This window comes from Dendrobates tinctorius, unplaced genomic scaffold (assembly GCF_039654945.1).
Source record: "Dendrobates tinctorius isolate UK_male_01 unplaced genomic scaffold, ASM3965494v1 ptg000028l, whole genome shotgun sequence".
NCBI classification, from domain to species: Eukaryota; Metazoa; Chordata; class Amphibia; order Anura; family Dendrobatidae; genus Dendrobates; species Dendrobates tinctorius.
Window position 1 is genome coordinate 51,975,532 of NW_027361696.1, and position 26,587 is coordinate 52,002,118.

General features: G+C 42.4%; 1 protein-coding gene across 1 annotated transcript; it reads left to right on the forward strand.

The window, feature by feature from the left end:
* The first annotated feature begins 12,040 nt into the window (after nucleotides 1-12,040).
* On the forward strand, nucleotides 12,041-18,872 carry LOC141085004 (fish-egg lectin-like). Its single transcript, XM_073569930.1, has 4 exons — nucleotides 12,041-12,218; nucleotides 17,157-17,384; nucleotides 17,859-18,192; nucleotides 18,725-18,872. Exons 1-4 carry the CDS (start codon nucleotides 12,116-12,118, stop codon nucleotides 18,870-18,872), a joined length of 813 nt encoding a protein of 270 aa, XP_073426031.1. The 5' UTR covers nucleotides 12,041-12,115.
* Nucleotides 18,873-26,587: the final 7,715 nt, after the last annotated feature.

Genomic DNA, 26,587 nt, shown 5'->3' on the forward strand with positions numbered 1-26,587 from the left:
ATCTTTTAACGCCCAATTTTTATTTTCCCAAGGGTAACAGGACCCGAAAAGTTATTGTGCAATTTGTCCTGATTACGCTGATGCCCCATATGTGGACCACCAAGTGCTTCACAGAAGTTTATAACTCCCGGGCGTGAAAAAAAAATCATATTTTTTCCACAAACATGATCTTTTAGTCCCCAATTTTTTTATTTTTCCAAAGGTAACAGGAGAAATTGAACCCCAAAAGTTGTTTTCCAATTTGTCCTGAGTACACTGACACCCCATATGTGGGAGAAAACTACTATATGGGCACACATCGGGGCTCGGAAGGGAAGTAGTGACGTTTTGGAATGCAGATTTTGATGGAATGGTCTTCGGGTGTCATGTTGCCTTTAGACAGCCCCTGATGTGCCTAAACTGTGGAAACTCCTCAAAATTTGTTGTGCAATTTGTTCTGAGTAGGCTGATACCCCATACAGTATGTGGGGGTAAACCACTGTTTGGGCACATGGCAGAGCTTGGAAGGGAAGGAGCACCGTTTGACTTTTTGAACGCACAATTTCCTGGAATTGAGATCAGACACTATGTTGCGTTTGAAGAGCCCCTGATGTGCCCAAACATTGGAAACCCCCCAATTCTAACTTCAACCCTAACCCCAACACACCCCTAATCCTAATCTCAGCCCTGACCCGCGCAGATTTTCTGCGGTTTTAAATCTGCAGCATGTCACTTCTTTGTGCAGAATCCGCAGCGGTTTGACACCTGCTCCATTACCAGGTGTCAAAACGCAGGGGAAAACTGCAGGCTAATCTGCACTAAATCCGCAGGTAAAATGCAGGTCATTTGACCTGCGGATTTACCTGCGGAGTTTGCCAAATCTGAGCGGAAAAATCCACAGCAGAATCCGCATTGTGTGCACACAGCCTCACCCTAACCCTAGCCCTAACCCTAGCCCTAACCCTAGCTCTAACCCTAGCCCTAACCCTAACACTAAGCCTAATGGGAAAATGGAAATAAATAAATTTTTTTAATTTTATTATTTTTCCCAAACTAAGGGGCTGATAACGGGGGGTTTGATTTACTATTTATGGTGGGTTTTTATGTTTGGCAGCTGTCACACACTAAAAGACGCTTTTTATTGTAAAAAAAGTTTTTGCATCACCACATTTTGAGAGCTATAATTTTCCCATATTTTGATTCATGTGAGGTCTTATTTTTTGTGGGACGAGTTGACATTTTCATTGGTACCATTTTGGGGCACATGACTTTTTTTATCGCTTTTTATTCCGATTTTTGGGACGCAGAATGAACAAAAACCAGCATTTAATGAATTTCTTTTGGGGATGCGTTTACACCGTTTTGCGTGTGATAAAATTGACAAAGCAGTTTTATTCTTCGGGTCAGTACGGTTACAGCGATACCTCATTTATGTTTTGGCACTTTTTTGCAATGAAAACAATTTTATATAAAAAATAATTATTTTTGCATCGCTTTATTCTGCGAGCTATAACTTTTTTATTTTTTCGCTGATGATGCTGTATGGTGGCTTGTTTTTTGCGGGACAAGATGACGTTTTCAGCGGTACCATGGTTATTTATATCTGTCTTTTTGATCACGCGTTATTGCACTTTTTGTTCGGCGGTATGCTGATAAAGCATTGTTTTTTTGCTTTGTTTTTTTTGAAGGGGTTAACTAAAGGGGTTAACTAGTGGGACAGTTTTATAGGGCGGGTCATTACGGATGCGGCAATACTAAATATGTGCATTCTTATCGTTGTTTTTATTTACAAAAAAAAATTTATTGGGGAATGTTTTTTTTTTAATTTATTTGGGGATTTTTTATAAATTATTTTTACACTTGTTTTTATTATATTGTGCCAGGTGGGGACATCACTATAAGGTGTCAGATCGCTGTTCTGACAGTTTAGACAGCTGTCTGTCAGATCAGCGATCTGCCCGCGCTGCACAGGCTTCCTCGTGCCTGCTCTCACTGTCGAAGCCACCTCTCTGCAGGCCCCCAAAGGCCCCCGTGGCCATATTGGATCCGGGGGCCTGCAGAGAGGAGACCCTCGGAGCGATGCAGCACATCGTGCTGCTCCAAGGGTCACAGGGAAGCATGGAGGGAGCCCCCTCCCTGCGCACTTCTCTCCTATGCCCCCGGTACACTGCGATCAAGTTTGATCACAGTGTGCCAGGGGTTAATGTGCCCAGGGCGGTCCGTGACCACCCCTGACACATAGTACCGGGTGTCAGCTGCGATAATCACCTGACACTCGGCCGCGATCAGCAGCGCTCCCCCCGGGGGGCGCCGCTGATCGCTATGATGTACTATCCCGTCCTTGGGAATTTAGTCCCAGGGCACATGGACAGGATAGTACATCATATGGCAGAAAGGGGTTAATCACAGCTTTCATGCATCTTGGCATGCTTTCCACCAGTCTTTCACACTGCTTCTGGTGCAAAAATGTAAGCAGTTCTTTGTTTGATGGCTTGTGACTATCCATCATCCTCTTGATTACCTTTTTAGAGGTTTTAATGGGGTTCAGGTCTGGAGAATGGGCGTCCATGACAGGGTTTTGATGTGGTGGTCTCTTAATTTTTGCCAGAGCTGTATATATATTACACTATATTATGTTATATTTAGAATTATATGTATATATTTCTAATAAATATATATAGAAATATAAAAAAATATAATTCTACATATAATATAAATCCTTTACTCAGATCAGGCCTCTTGACTCCATTACTCGGATCCAGTCTCTTGTCATAGTGTTTCCATTTATATGATCCAATTGGACTTGTGATTAGAACTTTATTTACTTTCCATTTATCTGCTGATTTTTGACCTGCATTTAACCTGTGCCCTCACTCTTTTTCTTGTTTGTCATCATTAGACTAGTGACAGCAGACACAGAGAAATTACATAAATGGGACAGAAAAGTGGAAATCTCCAAAGTGTGTCTTGTGATGAGTCCCATATCAGATCACCTTTGTCTTCTACTATCTAACATCATTATCTTAAGGATCTCCATGTGCAACTTTCCTTTGTTGTCTGCATGACCTGAGTCTACACACATCAGTTCATATGTGGACTGCATTGTACCGGATCCATTTGGTGGCCATATACATTGTAAAAAACCATAAGTTGACGCCAGGAAGGTTTAGAATTAGAAAGTAAAACATTTGGATTTTGATTCATCATTGCCATTGCTCCTGTTTTTCGTCTAGTTTTGTATATTTTGCACCTTTTTTTATCACAATTCATTATTCTATTTGAACTTTTTTTGATGTCTATTTTACATGTGACCACTAGTTTCTTACATTTCTCACTTTGAAGCCAAAGTTTAGCAATTCCAGATATTTTCAGCTGATTCATCAATTGTGATTTTTGTGGAAAACAACTCTCTCTATATTTTCTACAGTATTAGTTAACCACATGCACCATTTTGAAGAATTTGGTCCAAAAAATATAATTGAAGAATGTACCGTAATATATATAAAAAAGAAAAGTGATTCATAAAAAAAGCAAATGATGGATTGGGCACATTATTTTCAATTGATATTTTTTACTTTCTTCCTCCATGTCGTCTGACATCACCGTGTTTTGTCTGCTTGTGATACGTGTGCCCGTGCTAAAAGCTCCCATAACTGTCCGGCAGGGGAATTGGTGCCATTGCCAATTCCGGATAGACCTTGGACTCATATGTCCATGGATTTTATCACTGATCTCCCCCTTCTAACGGCAAGAGTGTGGTTTAGGTGGTGGTTGACAGACTTTGTAAAAAGGTGCATTTTATACCACTGGCAGGACTACCTAACGTGGAAACCTTATCCAAGTTATTTATTGAGCATGTTGTGCAGTTGCATTGTTTGCCTGTGAATTTGGTGTCTGATAGATGGGTACAATTTGTGTCCAAGCTCTGGAGGGCATTTTGTAAGAGATTGGGTATTGATTTGACCTTCTCCTCGGCTTACCATCCTGAAACCAACGGGCAGACGGAGAGATCCAACAAATTACTTGAACAAATTTTGCGGTGTCTTGCCACGTCTCAGCAAGCTGATTGGTGCTCCTCGCTACCTGTGGCTGAGTTCACATTTAATAATTGGGTTAATCAGTCCACTGGTACCTCTCCGTTTGTTAGGAGTGGTGGAAGGCACTAAATAAAAATATAAATAAAGTGCCTTCGCCACTCGGGGTCCACCGTGCAGAAGATGTAATAACTTCTGCTAGGTGTGCATTATTCAGACTCTGTTGAATTCACAGAGTCCGATAAACAAAATACAAAAACGCTGAGTCTGTTATGAGCACAGACTGACAGCGCTACACACGCGGTATATGGTCACAGGAGTAACACTAGATGGCGGTACTTACTCCGTCTAGACCTACCGAAGAGGATCGGGTGTAGTGCGTCGCAACCGCGAACGCAGGTAAAGCTGCAACTGCAGCGCTGCAAGGACACTGCTAACTAGCAGGCGCAATGCTGACGCTAGGCTGCTGAGACAATGGAGCAATAGTGCGCTGGCGCTAATACTGGCACTAACTCAAACACTCTCACAGATGTAGTATCAGAGGGTAGGGGTTTCCAATGAGTCATTCACCAGTCCATGCATCCATCAACAAACATACAGCAGCAGTATGGCTATACTAGCGCATGGCGGAACAGCCATGCATGCTTTTTATAGCGAATGGGACCTTCCGGAAATCTCCAGGTCTCCAAAAGGAGCCAATGGGATCCGTCACAGGACCTGAACATCTGACTCCCGAACTCCAATGGGAGTTCGTCCCATGAGCATGCTCAGATGCAGGAATAGAAGACTTAGCGTCTGGAGATAGTTGCCGCAAAGCACTCTCCTCTGCAGTCTCCTCTATAGCAGATGAAGAGCAGGAGACTGCAGAATGTGAGGATCTAGATTTCAGCAAAGGAGAGGCAGAAATCTGACTCCTAACACCGTTCTTCTGTAACTACGGTTTTCACCCCCATTTTGTTGAATTTTCCAGGTTGGATTCGGGGTGTCCAGGGTCTCATTTGGCAGTTTAACGGTTGGAGGAGGTGTGGAGGGAGAATCAGAAGGACATTGGGGTGGCTCAGGGCAAACAAAAACATTTTGCTGAAAACCAATGATCTGTGGGACCTAAGTTGCTGGTGGGAGACAAGGTGTGGTTATCTACCAGAAACATACGTCTGAAGGTTCCTTCCGTTAAGCTGGGTCTTAAGTTTATTGGTCCTTACGAGACCATTGAGGTTGTCATCCCAGTTGCCTTTTGTTTACGCTTACCTCCGCTGCTTCGGATCCCCAATGTATTCCATAAGTCCCTTCTTAAGCCATATGTACCTTTCTCTGCTGGGTCTCCACCTCCTCCGCCTCCTGTCTCTGTGAGAGGTCAAACTGAGTATGAAGATGAACGGATTGTCGATTCTCCGATGGTTCGCAGTTCACTTCAGTACTTGGTCTATTGGAGGGGATACGGTCCTGAGGATTGATCTTGGGTTCTGGTGCGATCCATCCATGCTGATCGTCTGGTTCGGGCATTTCATGCACCTTATCATGGGAAACCTGGGGGTCCGGTGGTTCCCCTTTGAGAGGAGGGTATTGTCATGATCCAGACCGGGTTTTGAGTCCTGATGCACTGGGTCAATTCACTAAGGAAAGTGGGGTTTACCGTAAACCCAAAGAATTGCACCCTCGAGCCCTTGCGCTATATCGTTGAAAGAGGCAAGATAAAGCTGCAAATAGATAAAGTGGAGTCAATCCAAAAGTGGACTGGCCACAGCCAATCTCCAAAAAGCAGGTTAGTGCATTCTAGGAATTGTGGGATATTATTGGCGATTTATACCGAGCTTCACATTGATAGCCGCCCGTCTGACTGATCTTCTCAAGGGCACAAAGTCGACGATGGTCAAATGGTCCTCTGAAGCGGAGATGGCATTCCAAGAGTTGAAGCTTGTCCTTTGCCGACAGCCAGGCTTGGTCGCACCAGACTTCAAGAATGAGTTTGTGCTCCAGACGGATGCTTCCAACGTGGAGAAAGAGTGCTTGGCTATCAAGTGGCAGTCGACACCCTGAGATATTACCTTTTAGGCAGGAGGTTCAGGCTAATATCTAATCATGCACCCCAGAGATGGATGAGGAAAAAGAAGGGGGAGAATGCCCGGGTAACTAGGTTGTTTCTGGTGCTCCAGAACTTCACTTTCCATGTGGAGCACAGGCCAAGGAGGTTGCATGGGAACGCAGATGCCCTGTCCATAGTCCCATGCTTAGCCAGTGAAGGTGCCAAAACTTTGGGCAGAGTGGGAATATGGGACAGAGTAACTGGTGACGTTATGGAGGGGAGATACGTGTCACTGCGCATGATGGCGTCAGTGATGTAAAACCAGAAGTTTGTCCTCCAGCACACTATGTGTTGGGACGGTTTATTGAAAGTTGTACTATGAGATTGTTTTAGTGGACGTTCATAGAGGGAGAGGGAGAATGTCCACTTATCTCTACCTGCAGTGTGCAGACAGGACCTGTGTGATGTCGAAATGATGTGATCAATAACATGATGGAGGAGTCACATGGTCTGGGCTTAAACGGCTAAAGGTGAGAGCTTTCAGTGTTCAGTGTGTGTCTGGAGAGAGAGCACTCCAGGGAAGTGTATGCTAAATCTGACATCGCTGCCTGTGAGCGGGCTGATCCCCGCTATGAAAAGGAATATGTTTTGTTTTTGTTTCTTTGTTTTGCTGTTTTGCCCAGAGGGCTGTCTTTACTTTCCCAAGTTTCGTTTATGCATGTCCCGGTTAGGCTGTGTTCACACACAGCGTTTTTTTTCGCGGCTTTTCCCGCGGATTTGCCAAAAAATCAGCGGGAAAAACGTGAAAAAGATGCTTCCCAGTTATTTCTATGCATTTTGCACTTTTTGTGCACATTGATGCATTTTTTACCGCGAAAAAAACGCAGCATGCTCATTAATTTCGCGGATTTTGCCGCATTTCTGGCTTGTTCAATGTGTTTTGAAAACGCGCCGGAAAAAAACGCACAAAAACCGCGAAGACAAAAAAGATGCGGTTTCTGGGAAGGGAGTCATGTTTTTCAGCAGAAATTTTCTGCTACGTGTGCACTTAGCCTTATACCGAGTTCAGCCGAGTGAGCCACTCTACCACAATATATAATTTTTCTCTTTATAGGTATATTTTTGAGTAAAATGTAAATTGTTCTTTTAGTCTATAAACTTCTGACAACATGTCTCAGAATTTCCAAGCAGGAAATTTTGTATCTTTTTTTCTGACAAAGAAAAATGGTCAAAATTTAAAAACAAAGCAGTGCTTTCAGACCTCAAATAATGCAAAGAAAACAAGTTCATAATCATTTAGAAACAACAATACTAATGTTTCAACTCAGGAACAGTTCAGAAATCAATATTTTGTGGAATAACCATGATTTTTAATCACAGCGTTCATGCGTCTTGGCATGCTTGCCACTAGTCTTTCACACTGCTTCTGGTGCAAAAATTTAAGCAGTTCTTCTTTGTTTGATGGCTTGTGACTATCCATCATCCTCTTGATTACATTCCAGAGGTTTTCAATGGGGTTCAGGTCTGGAGAATGGGCTGCCCATGACAGGGTTTTGATGTGGTCGTCTCTTAATTTTTGCCAGAGCTGTATATATATTACATTATATTATATTATATTTAGAATTATATGTATATATTTATAATAAATATATAGAAATATTAAAAAAAAACATCATTTTACATATACTGTAATATAAATCCTGTACTCAGATCAGGCCTCTTGACTCCTTTACTCAGATCCGGTCTCTGGTCATAGTGTTTCCTTTTTTATGATCCAAAAATGGAAATAACAATTGGACTTGTTATTAGAGCCTTCTTTACTTTCCATTTATCTGCTGGTTTTTGACCTGCATTTTACCTGTGCCCTCACATTCCCTTTCTTTTTCTTGTTTGTCGAGGTATTATCTACTACAGACATCATTAGACTCGTGACAGCAGACACAGAGAAATTACATAAATGGGACAGAAATCTGGTTATCTCCAAAGTGCCTGTTGTTATGAGTCCCATATCAGATCACCTTTGTCTTCTACTATCTAATATCATTATCTTAAGGATCTCCATGTGCAGCTTTCCTTTGTTGTCTGCATGACCCGAGTCTCACGCATCAGTTCATATGTGGACTGCATTGTACTGGTTCCATTTGGTGGCCATATACATTGTAAAAAACCATAAGTTGACGCCAGGAAGGTTTAGAAAGTAAATCATTTGGGTTTTGATTCATCATTGCCGTTGCTCCTTTTTTTCGTCTAGTTTTGTATATTTTGCACCTTTTTTGCTCACAATTCATTATACTATTTGAACTTTTTTTGATGTCTATTTTACATGTGCCCACTTGTTTCTTATATTTCTCACTTTGTAGCCAAAGTTTAGCAATTCCAGATATTTTCAGCTGATTCATCAATTGTGATTTTTTAAAAAGCGGCAAAATTTGACTCAACTACCCTCCAGTTCCCCATGCCTGGAGAAACTTTCCTCACTTAAATCAAAAAGTTGCAACATTTTGAAAATAAATTGATCAAAAACTTGCAAAAAATGATAAGTGACAGCAAACAAAAAGTCCATTTTTGACTTTGCGCCAAATTCATGAACGGCACAAGCCATTTTGATGAATTTGGTGCAATAAATGTCAAGTTAAATATAGAAAAATTGTAAATGATGAATTCGAAATGTTGGAGTTTGCATAAAACAAAACACAAGTTGATCTTTGGTAATCGGAGAATGTGCTTGGGTTAGATCAAGTTGTCCAACCAAAGCAGCCCATACACATTGGATTAATGTCAGCCAAATTTCCCGATAACGACGGGCTCAACTATCTGTCATAGCCGTGATAATACCACCATATGGCAGGGTCCGTTTCGATGGGCGTTTTTGGTCTTCATCAGCGCCTCTTCTATCCCTACAATTGCTGGTCCCCTGCTTTGATTGATGTAGATGATGCATCCTACTGTCACTGGTGTGTCAGTTGCTGCAGACAGTCGCTCTGCATCTGGCTGCAGAAGGTCTCTGCGTTTGGCATTTCAGATGCCTTCTTAATCCTTTTGACTCTTAGACCCAGTGGCAACCTCCCTCCAGCTCTAATTGACACACTTGGACCTGGGTGTTTATAGACTCCTAGTCTGCTTCTGGGAATCGCCGGTGATATTCACATTTCTTCCTTGTGAAGGCTTGGAGCTTTAGCAGTTGGCTATCTTCTTCTCTGGTGCTGTTGGAAGACTTTGATGCTATCGCTCTGAGTTGGCTCAAGATAAGTGTCCCCTCATTCATCTATTTTATCTGCCTGTAGATGTAGTGGGGACTGACTAGTGCCCATCCCGTCCTCTCTGTAACCAGGGCTAATCGCTAGGGTCAGGCATGGTTTAGGTTCCTGCTCGGCCATAGGTGCAGAATCTTTATAGAGACGATTAGGGCAGAAAGGGTGATTTTAGATCTTGTGAGGGGTCTCCACTTCCCACTTCCCTACTGTTGGACTCCTCCCTCCCTCTTCCCCTCATGTTGCACTTAATCTTCCCACACTGTGCGTGATACCTACATCATCCACACAGCGACGCCAATCTTTCTTATCTTATCAAAAAGCGAAAGAATCTGTAACAGATGCTGGTGGAAAATTTTGATTTATCCAGTTTTATCAATCAAAATACCACGTGTGTGAAAAGTAAAGTTTATTTGTGGGGCCAACATTGATGGATAATAGCGAAAGTTTTCTTTTGTCTGATGTTTTCACAAAAAGCTTTTTGTTTGCCTTAAGAAAAGATTGAGTTTAGCTCATTGCTTAATGGACTTAAAAAAAAACGTTAAAAAATGTTTACAAATGGCTTCAAGATGCCCCAGAAAAAAAGGCAGGAAAAGAAATCTTACGGAAACAAAAAGCTGGAAAATTGCGGTTAACTGAAGTGTTTGTTTTTTAATGTTTTATAATGTCAATGTGGATTTTGTTTTCCAGATGTTTGGGTCTAGTTTAAAATGTTTTAAAAAGTTCCTAATTTTTTGCTCAAATGTACTCCCACACCTTTCCCATTGAGTGATTTTAGGTATGTCAGTAATTTTTGCACAATTTTTGATATCAGCTTTTTAATTAAGAAGAGGCTTTGTTTAATATTTTAAAATATTTTATTTAACTTTGTTATTTTTTTTTCTTGTTTCGCTAAGGTCTTGACCATGTAATCATGCATGTTAACATAATGCTGAAAAACAACCTATGATGATAATTGTTTATTATGCTCTGAGGTCTCCCGACAGCATAACATAATAAATGGCTGTAATAAACTATCATCATCACCTTCTCCTCATTTGTCACTTCCAACAGTTTTCCAATGGCTTTATTAGACCCACTCCGCGCTCTGGTCTCTTCGTTACCAATGCCTCCAGGAATGGCTTCCTTAGATCCACTCTGCATTCTGGTCTCCTTTTCACCAGTGCTTCCAGCAATGGCTTTCTTAGACCTACCCTGCACTCTGCTCTCCTCTTCACCAGTGCCTCCACTAATGGCTTTTTAGAGCCACTCTGGTTTCCTCTTCTCCAATGCCTCCAGTGTTGGCTTTCTTTAAAGGGCCTGTCACACTAAGAGATATCGCTAGCAATATCGCTATAACTAGTGACGTTATAGCGATATTGCTAGCGATATCGCTGTGTGTGATACTTACTTACGACCCGCTCCCCCGCTGGTTATCGCTGATCGCGCGAGAACGTTCAGGACTGTTTCTCGTCGTCAGCTTCCTGTGGCGCTTCCTGCTGTGAAGACGAGCGACGCGTGGAGCCGGGCGGGAGGACGCAGGATCGCCTGGTGTGACAGGTAAGTAGCGATCCCCGTCCCCAGCGATGTCGCTAGTGAGATCTGCCTATGTGGCAGCTCACTAGCAACTACTTAGCGATGTACCAGCGATCCTGATCCCGTCATATCGCTGGTCGGGATCGCTGGTACATCGCTAAGTGTGACAGTACCTTGGCTCTCTCCACACTCTGGTCTCCTCTTCACCAATACCTCTCTCTATGTCTTTCTTAGACTTACTCTGCCCTCTGTTCTCCTCTTCTCCGATACCTCCATCATCGGTTAGGTTTTTATGCATGTTCCATTGCTATAATATGTGCATCTCTCCCTACGTGACAACATGGAGCAATGCGGAGACAAAAGGAGACTAGAGCTGGAATGGGGAAGTGAGTACATTAGCAAGCCAGTGCGGTCCAGCAGGGAACTGAGGAGGGAGGTAAGTATGATATTTTTTATTTATTTTTTTCTTTAAGGCCAATATGGAACCAACAAAATGGTTCTGGCTGTAGATACCTTTTGCTGGATCCAAAAGACTCGAATATACAAAAATTTGGATTTGGCAGAATTGGTAAATTTTGGAAAATTGTGAATTAATTTAGAATTGATTTGGTCAGTCATAATTGTATTTTTTTCATTACGGTCTAATGGATTATTTGTGACTCATCTCATAGAAAAATAGAAGCTAGTGGCCGGTGATTGTTCCAAAGTCACCTCCAAATTGGAGTCCATTTTTGTGTCAGGGGCTAGACCCACCGGTGGATGTTAGATACTCTAGTTAGGATAGTCTGATTTTGATTTGTTTTTCATTGGTTCGAGAATATGTTTTACAAACAGATGCAATCCATTTTAGGAAGGTTTCCTTCTACAGATTTTAATTTAAGCTTTTACACTACACCAAAAAGTTCAACCTCTAACCAAACTATTTGCTGCAGCTTTTTCAAGCCCTTTTTTGCATTTCCAAAATACATCCAATAGATTATATACTCTACAAAATAAGTGAAAAAAACCACAGGGCTCAAAGTAAAATATTAAAATAGTAATTGTATGAAGTTATAAAAAAAAGTTAAAGCACTTTGTCCCCATAAACATACACATAAAACTAATTAAAAAATGTCAATGTGTATTAGGGTCTTTATTCTGGTGTTCTATGGACAGTCCGATAGAGAAATAAGTTTTTTCATTCTTCAAGATATTTACCAAGAAATCAAAACTGACTTAGTTAAAGAACAAGATTGTTATCTCCTTCCCTGTCCTTCTGACCATTAGTGAGGTGGTTATAGTGCAAGGAGGAGTCGGGGTCCTGTATAAAAAGGATGAAGTTTGGAGCTTATGACATTCTGACTCCATCTCCAGTCACCATGAGCTTCATCCTCGGCCTGATCCTGTTGTGCGCAGGAGCCTCTTATACAGCTGCCGGTAAGACCTTCTTCTCATTCTACCACTTCTCTAACTCCATGTCTGACAACCATAGACATAGAAAAGCATTGACCATTTCTATGAAATATGCTATATATTTAAATATGATTAATTATTTTATATTTTATTAATGGTAAATTTCACCGATGAGACATATATACGGCCTAATAAAGAAAGGCCTTTTTTTGTGGAGGCTGTGGGACATCTAGAATTGATAGGAGCCGAATGCAGGCTTATATATGCATTTGGGCTAATCAAGAGCTAAAGAATATACAGCAAAATACAAATGGGACTCTAAACATCCGATAGATCCTAAATATGTCAAAAGTTTTCAGCTGCCACTTGTAGGTCCATGAAACACTGACCGTGCTCGGATGAGATAGCAAGTTCGGCGGATCGCCCAGTGGTCAATTCAGTGATCGGCCCAATGATCATTACGGTAGTCATCCTAGTGGTCAGTCGCTGTCCTCTGACCCAAGCACAGCCAATGTTTTACGGGCATGGGAAAACATTTTAACTTATTGTGGTGGCTGCAAACTGATGAAATCCATCCAATGATATAATATGGACTAATGAACGCTGATAATAAAATAATTTTCCAATTAGTTTATTTTTTTTTTAATTTCATAGGTTTTTATTTTTTTGCTAGTCTTAAGAAATTGATATTGTCTTCATTTCTTACATCCAACATAATTACAGATTAATTATCAGATCACAGATAGTGCTATTGTTGCACCTCACTGTCCTTCTTATTGAGTTCCTGTGGGTTGATCTCGTAGACTGTGGCTGGAGCCCATTGGGGAAAAGAGGTTGTGAGTAGTGTTGAGCATTCCGATACCGCAAGTATCGGGTATCGGCCGATACTTGCTGTATCGGAATTCCGATACCGACTTCCGATATTTTTTCAATATCGGAATTCGGCATCGGAATCGGAAGTTCAGTTGATTGACGGCCTGACGTCATCATGATGCGCGGTGTGTGCGCATCATGATGCGCCGTCATTTCGGGCCTTCCGGGGGTCTCTGCCGGCCTGCCGGGGGGCTGTGCCGGCCTGCCGGGGGGCTGTGTGGACTGCCCGGGGTCTGTACCGGCCTGCCGGGGGGCTGTGCCGGCCTGCCGGGGGGCTGTGTGGACTGCCCGGGGTCTGTACCGGCCTGCCGGGGGGCTGTGCCGGCCTGCCGGGGGGCTGTGCACCCTGTGGGGGTCTGTACCGGCCTGCCAGGGGGCTGTGCCGGCCTGCCGGGGGGCTGTGCTGATGTCCGGGGGTCTGTGCAAGCATCGTCCGATGGGACTACAAGTCCCATCGGGCGATGCCTGCTACCATGACAGTGATTGACACATTAGCCAATGATGGGACAGTAGTAGTCCCATCATCCGGCTAATGTGTTAAATGTTAAAAAAAAAAAAAAAAAAAAATACTACATACATACTACATGCATACTACATACTACATATATACTACATACATACTACATACATGCTACATACATACTACATGCATGCTACATACATACTACATATATACTACATACATACTACATACTGCATGCTACATACATACTACATACATACTACATACATACTACATGCATGCTACATACATACTACATGCTACATACATACTACATACATACTACATGCATGCTACATACATACTACATACATACTACATACATACTACATGCATGCTACATACATACTACATATATACTACATGCATGCTACATACATACTACATATATACTACATACATACTACATACTGCATGCTACATACATACTACATACATACTACATACATACTACATGCATGCTACATATATACTACATGCTACATACATACTACATACATACTACATGCATGCTACATACATACTACATACATACTACATACATACTACATGCATGCTACATACATACTACATATATACTACATGCATGCTACATACATACTACATGCTACATACATACTACATATATACTACATACATACTACATATATACTACATACATACTACATACATACCACATATATACTACATACATACTACATGCATGCTACATACATACTACATGCTACATACATACCACATACATACTACATACATGCTACATATATACTACATGCATGCTACATACATACTACATATATACTACATGCATGCTACATACATACTACATGCTACATGCATGCTACATACATACTACATACATACTACATATATACTACATACATACAATACATTCATACAATACATACATAGACATACAGTACATATAACATAGAGTAACATACTTACCAATACTTGTCACATTGTTCCCCGAAGCCATTGTCTTTCCGGAATAAATATTAACATAACAAACCACAAAAATACTCACCCACGATCCGAAGCAGTCCACGAGTGTGTCCCACGACGATCTTGGGTAGAGAACTGCAGCATCAGATGATGCTGCCGTTCTCTACGGGCTGCAGGAATCCAATGACGGAAGGTAGGTATCCTTCCGCACTGTATTCCTCCGCCACTTAAAAAAAAAAAAAGTCCCTAGTCTCACTTTATGCCATTGCTGTGTGGGAATTTCCCACACAGCAATGGCATAAAGTGAGACTAGGGACTTTTTTTTTTTTAAGTGGCGGAGGAATACAGTGCGGAAGGATACCTACCTTCCGTCATTGGATTCCTGCAGCCCGTAGAGAACGGCAGCAACAGCTGATGCTGCAGTTCTCTACCCAAGATCGTCGTGGGACACACTCGTGGACTGCTTCGGATCGTGGGTGAGTATTTTTGTGGTTTGTTATGTTAATATTTATTCCGTAGACGACAATGGCTTCGGGGAACAATGTGACAAGTATTGGTAAGTATGTTACTCTATGTTATATGTACTGTATGTCTATGTATGTATTGTATGTATGTAGTATATATGTGGTATGTATGTAGCATGTAGTATGTATGTAGTATGTATGTAGCATGCATGTAGCATGCAGTATGTATGTAGCATGCATGTAGTATATATGTAGTATGTATGTAGCATGCATGTAGTATATATGTAGCATGTATGTGGTATGTATGTAGCATGTAGTATGTATGTAGCATGCATGTAGCATGCAGTATGTATGTAGCATGCATGTAGTATATATGTAGTATGTATGTAGCATGTATGTGGTATGTATGTAGCATGTAGTATGTATGTAGCATGCATGTAGTATATATGTAGTATGTATGTAGCATGCATGTAGTATATATGTAGCATGTATGTAGCATGCATGTAGTATATATGTAGTATGTATGTGGTATGTATGTAGCATGTAGTATGTATGTAGCATGCATGTAGTATATATGTAGTATGTATGTAGCATGCATGTAGTATATATGTAGCATGTATGTGGTATGTATGTAGCATGTAGTATGTATGTAGCATGCATGTAGCATGCAGTATGTATGTAGCATGCATGTAGTATATATGTAGTATGTATGTAGCATGCATGTAGTATATATGTAGCATGTATGTGGTATGTATGTAGCATGTAGTATGTATGTAGCATGCATGTAGCATGCAGTATGTATGTAGCATGCATGTAGTATATATGTAGTATGTATGTAGCATGTATGTGGTATGTATGTAGCATGTAGTATGTATGTAGCATGCATGTAGTATATATGTAGTATGTATGTAGCATGCATGTAGTATATATGTAGCATGTATGTAGCATGCATGTAGTATATATGTAGTATGTATGTGGTATGTATGTAGCATGTAGTATGTATGTAGCATGCATGTAGTATATATGTAGTATGTATGTAGCATGCATGTAGTATATATGTAGCATGTATGTGGTATGTATGTAGCATGTAGTATGTATGTAGCATGCATGTAGTATGTATGTAGCATGTATGTAGTATATATGTAGCATGTATGTGGTATGTATGTAGCATGTAGTATGTATGTAGCATGCATGTAGTATGTATGTAGCATGTATGTAGTATATATGTAGTATGTATGTGGTATGTATGTAGCATGTAGTATGTATGTAGCATGCATGTAGTATATATGTAGTATGTATGTAGCATGTAGTATGCAGTATGTATGTAGCATGCATGTAGTATATATGTAGTATGTATGTTGCATGTAGTATGAATGTAGCATGTATGTAGTATGTAGTATGAATGTAGCATGTATGTAGTATGCATGTTGTATGTATGTAGCATGTAATTTTTTTTTTTTTTTTTTTTTTTTACATTTAACACATTAGCCGGATGATGGGACTACTACTGTCCCATCATTGGCTAATGTGTCAATCACTGTCATGGTAGCAGGCATCGCCCGATGGGACTTGTAGTCCCATCGGACGATGCCTGCACAGACCCCCGGAGCTTGCACAGACCACCGGCAGGCCGGCACAGCCCCCCGGCAGGCCGGCACAGCCCCCCGGCAGGCCGGCACAGCCCCCCGGAGCCTGCACAGCCCCCCGGCAGGCCGGCACAGCCCCCCGGCAGGCCGGCACAGCCCCCCGGAGCCTGCACAGACCACCGGCAGGCCGGCACAGACCACCGGAGCCTGCACAGACCCCCTGGCAGGCCGGCACAGCCCCCCGAAAGGCCCGTACAGACCCCAGAGAGGCTGTACAAGGGCAGGAAAGGGTTTTTCTTATTCCGATACCGGAAGTCCCATAGACTTGAATGGGACTTCCGGTATCGGAATCGGCGATACCGATACTTTTTTTAAAGATCGGCCGATACCATCCGATACGATACTTTGAAGTATCGGACGGTATCGCTCAACTCTAGTTGTGAGTAAATAGTCAAGAAATTATTTGATAAGTCGTAGCTTGGACATCCTAGTCCATGTTCAAAAAATTCATCTAAATGATGAGACGAGATCACACTACAGGAGAATAAAAATGCAAAATAATTGAACTTTTTGTGATCTTTTTTGTCTCCAGATTTTCAGTGTACTCAAATCCCTGGAAAACTGAAACAGATCGATGCTGGTGCTGGACAAGTGTATGGTGTGAATGATGATGGAAACATCTTCTTCTTTGTTAATAACATCTGGCAACAAGTTCCTGGGCAACTTGTCCATGTGTCGGTAGGACCGGCCGGAGTCTGGGGAGTCAATAATGCAGGTGTTGTCTTCAAACTTCAAAACAATCAATGGCAGTCTGTAACAGGTGAGATGGGTTCACACTACATTGTCAAGATATCTATGCAGCAATGCTTCCTAGATAGGTGTTTGACGGATGCTTAGTTGGCAAACAGTCATTTTGACTGAGCTTCCATGTATTTTCAATGATGTAATCTGCAATAAAACCCATTGTCAAAGAGAAAAGAAGCATTACACGACGCCGATAGGTTGGGTATGTAATATTGGACAAGACAGGTTTTACAGAGAGAAAGAAACTTTTTGTATCCACATGGCCAACAAATTGGGATTCTGAATGGAGGACCACCTCTAAACCACAACATTTCTTAATAAAGTATATGACAATGGGTTTTCTCAACAGGGCAAGGGCTGTAGTTCATTGGGTCTAATTTGTGCGTAATCACATAGGGTGACAACGCTTGAGGGATCATTTACATGGGAAACCATAGTTGTCTTGCATCCTGTATATAACAAGTGTTCTTTCCATTGTTGATATCTACAGGACTCTTGAAGCAAGTGGACGCCGGTGGGAATAAGTTCCTGGTTGGAGTGAACTCTGATAACAGCATTTATTGCTTGAAACAGAGTTGTGTAACTTCAAAGTCTTCATTGGTGTCATTTAGCCCTGTGGATGGAAAATTGAAATATTATAGCTGCGGTTCTGCTGGTTGCTGGGGTGTTAATGGCGACAACAATATCTTTTTCCGTCAAAATGTGAGCCCTGATGCGTGTGAAGGAAGTCAATGGCAGCAGGTTGATGGCAGACTCCTCATGGTGGAGGTCAGCACCGATGGATTTGTCTATGGGGTCAACGAGGCTGGAAATGCTTTCAGAAGGTGAGGGCTTGACTATCTTACTTTACTAAGCCAATACAATTTGGACCCCTCTCCCCCGTTCCTAGTCTTCTTACTACAGATGTCCATTAAAATTGATACCTACTGATATCACTGAGATCCATGTTTTGTCTCCATGTGAAGCATTCTAGTCACTTGGCACAACCCCATTTTTTTTAATAAACTTTCACAACCTTTTGAACATAACAGAGGCCAAAACAGTATAAGAGAAAACAAGAGCTTACAATGGTCTTACCACTTGTGTCCCATTCACAAAGGACACAGGATTTCTGTTCTCCAAAAGTTCAGGAATCCACTGATAGGGATCATGGAGAGTCCCATGTCACCATTACAAAGATGGAGAGGACCATAAAGTTGTCCACTGGGCTCACAAATATATTTTATCCTAGGGGAGCTCTGCAGAATTCATACGTTGTTATCGTGAAACCCTTTACAATTTCTCCTCTGTGTACATTTTGAACTGTGTTTCTCTGCTCTATATCTGTATCACTGCTAATGCTCTTCTTTTTTTTAGGGATGGTATCTCTGTCAATTACCCAACTGGCACAGTGTGGACTCTTCTAGATTTCTGCGCAACCTTCAAGCATATAACTTACGATTCCGGATTCCTTTGGCTTCTGTCTCGGGCTGGAGACATTTATAGGTGCAATAATCAAAATTAAAACCATCATGATGAAACTAAAAGTGAAAAACATCCATCCACTGATCTGATGATCTTGCGCATCATGTACCTGCTCACTAGTCAACGCGAGGCTATAGTGGCATTAGAATTTGGGGATATGAAATGTTTTCGAGGGAGGCATTTCTTAAGAAATAGAAATCATTGTTCAAATATATTTTCAGTAAAAAGAAAGAATATTTTCTGTTTTTTTATGCTTGGAGACTAAATAAAGAGTTTCAAATTAATTATTGCTTTTTTTATTTTCCACTTTCCCCATAGATATAGAAAAACACTATAAGGGGTTATGCAGGACTATTACTTTTTCTGATTATGGACTTGAAGAACTAACAGGCAGGTAACTGCCGAATTCTGCCGGCACAAAGCGGTCACAGACTGCTCCTGCTGGTAATTCAGCTGCTTCCGCTGATGTCACGACGACAAAGCAGTGGCTTCTCATCTGCTCTTCCCTGTTCACAGGGAGCCAGAGGTCAATTAGCATGACATCGGCAGTCACACCCATTCAACAGAGCAGCCAGTAAGAACAATTGCTGGTCTGTTGTAATGGAGCAGCCAGGATCCAAAAAGTAACATTTCTCCTTGCAGAGAGTGACAAGTCAAGCCTAACATGCCAAGATGAGGAGACTTTTATGGCTTTTATCCTAACTCATGTGACAAAGATCTTTATAGAGTTGATATTGAATTTTAGGATTGCTACTTCCTTGCTGGCACAAGAGTTCTAGTCCTCTTTCTCTCTGAGGAGATAATTTGCATATTTCCCAGAGAAGCATTGTGGCTTAAAAGTCTCCTCACCTTAGCATGTCAGGCTTGACATGTCACTCTCTGCAAGGAGAAACATTACCCCTGATATCATGGATAGATGCCTTCACACTCCTCTCGCAAGGGTTTCTTCAAAATATATACTTTTATATTATTATTATTATTATTATTATTCTGCACACACATTCAACACGGTGATAAATGACAGAATAGTGAAAAAAGAGAAAAATTTTATCCAAGTGATTTCTTAACGTTTCAACCCAAGCCTGGGTCTTTCTCAAATTCGCTAATATAGAACAAACAAATAAATAAAATCCCCTAAAACATCTTTAAATAGCAAAACTCCATTGTTATTTGGTGTCGCATACATGACTAACCTAGACAGTGGTAATCCTTGCTGATTAAATTCGCCTAGACTGATGTTTTAAGGGATTTTATTTGTTTATGCTGTTATTATTTATTTTTCTAATATTGTTTGTAGTCTGTTGTTGTTATCACCTACACGTCTGTACAATACACTGACAATGTCTGGTTTTTTTTAGATAATTTGAAAAACACTCAGGCTCGGGTCGAAACATTAAGAAATCACTTGGATAAAAAAAAATTTCTTTTTTAACTCTTCTGTCATTTATCACTGTGGTGAACGTGTGTGCAGAATATAATAATAATAATACATTTTATTTCTATAGCGCCGACATATTCCGCAGCGCTTTACATTTCAGAGAAAACAGAGTATAATAAAAAAGTATATATTTTGAAGGAACCCTCATGAGTGAGGCTGTGTATTATATACCTTAGTAGTACTTGGGTCTGATCCCAGTATAGCCAGCGCCGCTACCTATTTTTTGAGTGTGCAACTTTAATACTATCCATTCACAATCCTCTCAACTTTTTTGCACTGGAGGGCAGTGAGAGGGAGGAGGCTGTTACTACACTCATGGAAAACAAGCTGAGAGGAGTGTAAAGGCATCTATCCCCGCCACACAGGACACCCTCTTCCCTGTACCCTGCAGGCCATGAAGAATGAGCAGAGAAGGAATTGTAAGGGGGAGAAAAAGATAACTGTGCTTAGTGGCTCAGGGTGTACATTACCCACAGCCACGGTCAGAAGAGGCCTCTTATACACAGGGGCGTGCATAGAAATTATAGGGTCCCTTAGCAGAAGTTCTAACTGCTCCTTCCAAACAAATAATTGATGTTTGGAGGGGTCACAAGAGAGCATGTCTCACAACTTTGTAAACCTTTACAAAGTAATTTTCCTTCTACTGAAGCTCCTAGATTCCTCTTTCATTGCATCCATAAGTATGATACCAACAAAAGTGCCCAACAAACACTGTATGATAGCCCCACAATGAATTCTGCAATATTCTCCTCACGCACAGTATGATGACCCTACAATACCCACCTTAACTCTCGCGGCATAGTATGGTGACCCCAAAACTGTATTGTCCCCCAACTATGACTCCAACACAGCTCTCCATTTAGTATAATGGGCTTACACACAGTATAATAGCCTCACACCTCTCCACGCTGTATAATGGGCCACACTCTCCCTTGAAACAATATTATCGTCCCCACACAGCCCTCAACACAATATGATGGGTCCCAAACAAACTTTCACACTGTATTACTGCTTGGATGTAGTATAATTGCCTTCATATAGCCCTCCATATAGTATAAAGGCTTCCACATAGCACTCCAAATATTAAAATGGTTCCACATAACCTTCTATGTAGCATAATGGGCCCCACATAGTAATCCTTATAGTATACTGGGCCCCATATTGCCTTCCATGTAGTATAATACACCCTATATCCTCAACATAGCATAATGCACCCCATAGTCCTCCATATAGTATAATGCACCCCATAGTCCGCCATTTAGTATAATGCACCCCATTGTATTCCATATAGTATAATACACTCCCAATAGTCCTCCATACAGTTTATTGCTCTCCCATTAATCCTCAATAGAGTATACTGCACTCCCCATAGTCCTCCATACAGTATACTGCACTCCCCATAGTCTTCCATACATTATACTGCACTCCCCTTCATCGTTCATGCAGTATACTGCAGTCCCCATAGTTCTCCATACATTATACTGCACTCCTCACAGTCCTCTATACAGTATACTGCACTCCTCACAGTCCTCCATACAGTATACTGCACTCCCCATAGTCCTCCATACAGTATACTGTACTCCTCACAGTCCTCCATACAGTACACTGCACTCCCCAAAGTCCTCCATACAGTGTACTGCACTCCCCATAGTCTTCCATACAGTATACTGTACTGTACTCCCCATAGTCCTCCATACAGTATACTGCACTCCCTATAGACCTCCATACAGTATACTGCACTCCCTATAGTCCTCCATAAAGTTACTGCACTCCCCATAGTCATTCATACAGTATACTGCACTCCCCATTATCCTCCATACAGAATACTGCACTCCCCATAGTCGTCCATACAGTATACTGCACTCCCCATAGTCCTCCATACAGTATACAGTATTTTACTTCCCATAGTCGTCCATACAGTATACTGCACTCCCCATAGTCCTCCATACAGTATACTGCACTCCCCATAGTCCTCCACTTTGTATACTGTACTCCCCATAGCCTTCCCTATAATATTATGGCCTCAACAATGTTCTCACTTATGTGTCAAAAAAATATACAATACTCACCTCTCCTTGTTCTGAAGTGCCGCACACCTCGATGCAGCAGACACCATGTAGAGACGCCATCACGCCCGCTGCGCTGAGGCATCAGACGCCGAGGAAGAATGATGGAGGTAGAAGTGTCAGCTGATGTTCCCTCCTCCATCATTTATATCAACTGTATCAGAATCCAGGATGCCAATACAGTTGAATGTGCAATGACAGGTGGGTGGGCCCTCACTCATGGACCCCACATTTCATGATCCAGACCGGGTTTTGAGTCCTGTCTGCCCCTTTCCCAGTCTGATCATGTCAAGGGTTAACTTTGCCTTGCCTCGTTTTGGTTTCAGGTCTGCTATTTCTCCCCGCTGCATCTTGACGGAGGTGTCAGTTATATTTGAGTATCTGACTCTGGTAGTACCCTGATTTGTCCTACTGCGTTTACTGACTTCGCCCTTGTCTGTTCCTTCCCCTCTTCCTATCCCGACTTAATATTTCCCTTTGTGTTTTGGACTTCCAGGTGTTTGGCTCGTCTTTGGCTCTGACCTGACTTCATCTCTTGCTTTTGGTACTTTTACTTTTCACTGGTATTGACCCTCTGCACTCCACTGACTCTGTGCTTGTTTTTTTCCCTATGTACTGCATGACGGTCTAGGTTTTGACTCGGCTTGTTTGACTACTCTGCTGCCACCTGGTGGTAGCCTCACTGCAGCACTGCCGGTCTGCTCTTGCAGACTTGCTGTCCTCCTTCCACTCTATTGCCATCTAGTGGAGCTTGCAGCTATAGCTGCAGCATGACATTATAACTGACTATTAACAGTTTTTTTTCTCTACTCCTCTCTTTATGGATCCGCTTTGCACGCTGGTGGATCAGGTGTCTAGTCTGACTCAAATGATGCAGAAATTGATTTCCCATCAACTTCAAAGAGAGCTCTCTGAGATGGTTAGGTCTTTTCAGGGTTCTAAGACCCAATCTGCCTGTAAGCACTCGGACCCTATAGATGTGTCGCTCCACTCTCCTGAACCTACTGTCAGGCTCCTAGATACTTTTTCTGGGGAGATGGAGAAGTTCCGTACATTCAGGGAGAGTTGTAAGTTGCTTTACTCCCTTAGACCCCGATCCTCGGGGGATGAGAGTCAGCGGGTGGAGATAGTTATTTCATTACTCCTCAAACTTGGGCTTTCTCTTTACCTGCTACTGCCTCTGAATGTATGTCTGTGGATAGATTCTTTGAGGCCTTAGTACTGATTTTTGACAAACCGGACTGGGTCAGGGTGGCAGAGGACACAATCATGGGTCTCTTCCAAGGTAAATCACCGCCTATTTGTATTGCTCTGAGTTCAGGCGGTGGTCTACCAAAGTGACCTGGAACGACTGCGTTAAGATGTTACTCCAGGAGAGGACTGTCAGATCATCTTATAGATGCTCTGGCTCTCCACCCACCACTTAGCTCCTTGGAGGAGGCTATGACTCAGGCCATTCATATGGATCGGAGGTTGAGGGAGAGATGTAATGCAGCGAGAGGTTCCTTTGCTTACGGCTAATTCTGATGTGGCACCATATACTGAATCTATGGAGGTTGGGGACACTGACGAGAGGGTAAACTGTGCTTTTACTGTGGAAATCCTGGACCTTGTAAAAAGGACTGCTGTTATGATTAGGTATCCGAGGAGGATAGCAGGTAAATTGCCTAGGTAACCAGATAACCAGAGAGGTTGGTAACTTAGCAGATTGCAGAAACCTAAACTGACGACACAACTAGAATTAGCCGTGGGACATACCTATGATGCCCTAGATGCCTCGGCACAGCCAAAGAATTAACTAAGCCTAAAGAGAGAAATGAGAAAGCTAAACTGCCCCGGAGTAGAACCCCAAAGGAATAAATAGCCCCCGAACATATATTGTCGGTAAGACAAGATGAGGCACAAACACAAGCATAAAACAGAGTAAGCAAATGATGGGGCCCAAACTGTCTAGATAGAACAGGACAGGAAAGGATACTGTCTTGAATCACACAAAAAACGAAAAAACCCTACAAAACCCTAAGAAAAATGCAACACGTCTGATATGCAAAAATACTGAGGCCACACGACCTCTCCCCCACTAAATCAGAACTCTGGTGTGAACTGGACATAAGCTGTGGCATATGAAACAGAGTCCTGCACAAGTCCCCGCAGGGAACCAGGCTGACTCACAGCAGCAAAGCAAAAATCAGTGAAAAGCAAAAATGAATCACAATTCAAAAAGATTCAAGAAGACAAATAACTTATCTAAAAGATGCAGGACAGAGCAGGAGGCTAGCAGACTTCCAAAATGCTCAGGAAGCAAACCAAATCACCGGCAACAACTGAGGGAAGGTTGCTCACTTAAATCTCTCCAGTCTGTAACACTTGACCTTCAATCATCATCTTCAGGTGATTGACTTCTGTCAGCCAGGCCATCTCCATTACCAGCAGCAACCACCAGAGGGAGCCCAAACTCAGAAGCCAGGTCAAAAGTGTTCACAACAGACTGCCCCTCTTGCCCATCAACTGACAAGCTGCAGAGTCTGGGTGATCATCGAGGCGGTCATCCAGACTCTCAGGTACCTTTTTACTCAGGTCAAAAGATGTTGTTGGAGATGGAACTTCGTTATGGGAATTGTTACACACCCACTTCAGCTTTCATGGATTGTGGGTCAACCATGAACTTCATTGACTCATGCTTGGTGTCCAAGTGTCAGATAGGGACAGTTAGGCTTGAAACACCAATTCATATCATTGCTATTGATAAAACTCCGCTGGTTAGGAACATTGTTAAATTTGTCTCGGAGGAGTTTCTCCCCTAGGTGGGTTCCTTGCATCAGGAATGCATCTCATGTTATGTTTTGGACATTCTTCCAGCGGGACTGGTGTTGGGATTAGAGATGAGCGACTTTGCCTTTTTTCGGGTCAAGTCGGGTTTCATGAAACCCGACTTTCGCAAAAGTCGGGTCGAACGAAATCTGCCGACTAGAGTTGAGCGAAACGGGTCGAAAAAATTCAAAAGTCGCCGACTTTTGGCAAAGTCGGGTTTCATGAAACGAAACCCGACCCTAGGATGAGGTCGGCCACGAGGTCGGCGACTTACGCGCCAAAGTCGCGTTTCAAAAGTTTGTTTTGCGCTCTTTTTCAGCCAATCAGGATCCACGGACACTGTGGGCAACGTGATGACATAGGCACGGGTCACCACCATCTTTCAGAAGGGCATGCAAGTGATTGGCTTGCTTTGGTGGGCGTCACAGGGGGTATAAAAGGGCGTGCACGCTGACCGCCATCTTACTTCTGCCGATCTTAGTATAGGGAGAGGTTGCTGCTGATTCTGTAGGGAGAGCGTTAGGCAGGGAAGAAGACAAAAAAACTGCTTCTGCTGCTAGCGATTTGGCCTGCACAACACACCAGTCACTGTGTGTGCAGTGCAAGGGGAGGCTATATAGTGGTGTATCAGTGGTGTTGGTTGTTGGGCTGCCTTCTAAGGCTTCCTGACATTCCTGCATTGCTGTTTACCCACTGCTCCGCAAACTGCTTTTTTAAAAGCAATCCCAATTTTTTTTTTTTGTCCTGCTGAGAAGAAAAAAAAACTGCTTCTGCTGCTAGCAATTTGGCCTGCACAACACACCAGTCACTGTGTGTGCAGTGCAAGGGGAGGCTATATAGTGGTGTATCAGTGGTGTTGGTTGTTGGGCTGCCTTCTAAGGCTTCCTGACATTCCTGCATTGCTGTTTACCCACTGCTCCGCAAACTGCTTTTTTAAAAGCAATCCAATCTCCCTTATCCTCTAGTCACTTTTGTCACAGCTGTGCCATCGAGCCTGTCACATAGCGCTCAGATATTCATTGGGCCTCACACAATCCAAAAGTGTCCAGTGTCCAAAAGTGTGTGCAGAGATTCAAAATCTCCCTTATCCTCTAGTCACTTTGGTCACAGCTGTGCCATCGAGCCTGTCACATAGCGCTCAGATATCAGTGGGCCTCACACAATCCAAAAGTGTCCATCCAGTGTCCAAAAGTGTGTGCAGAGATTCAAAATCTCCCTTATCCTCTAGTCACTTTGGTCACAGCTGTGCCATCGAGCCTGTCACATAGCGCTCAGATATTCATTGGGCCTCACACAATCCAAAAGTGTCCAGTGTCCAAAAGTGTGTGCAGAGATTCAAAATCTCCCTTATCCTCTCGTCACTTTGGTCACAGCTGTGCCATCGAGCCTGTCACATAGCGCTCAGATATTCATTGGGCCTCACACAATCCAAAAGTGTCC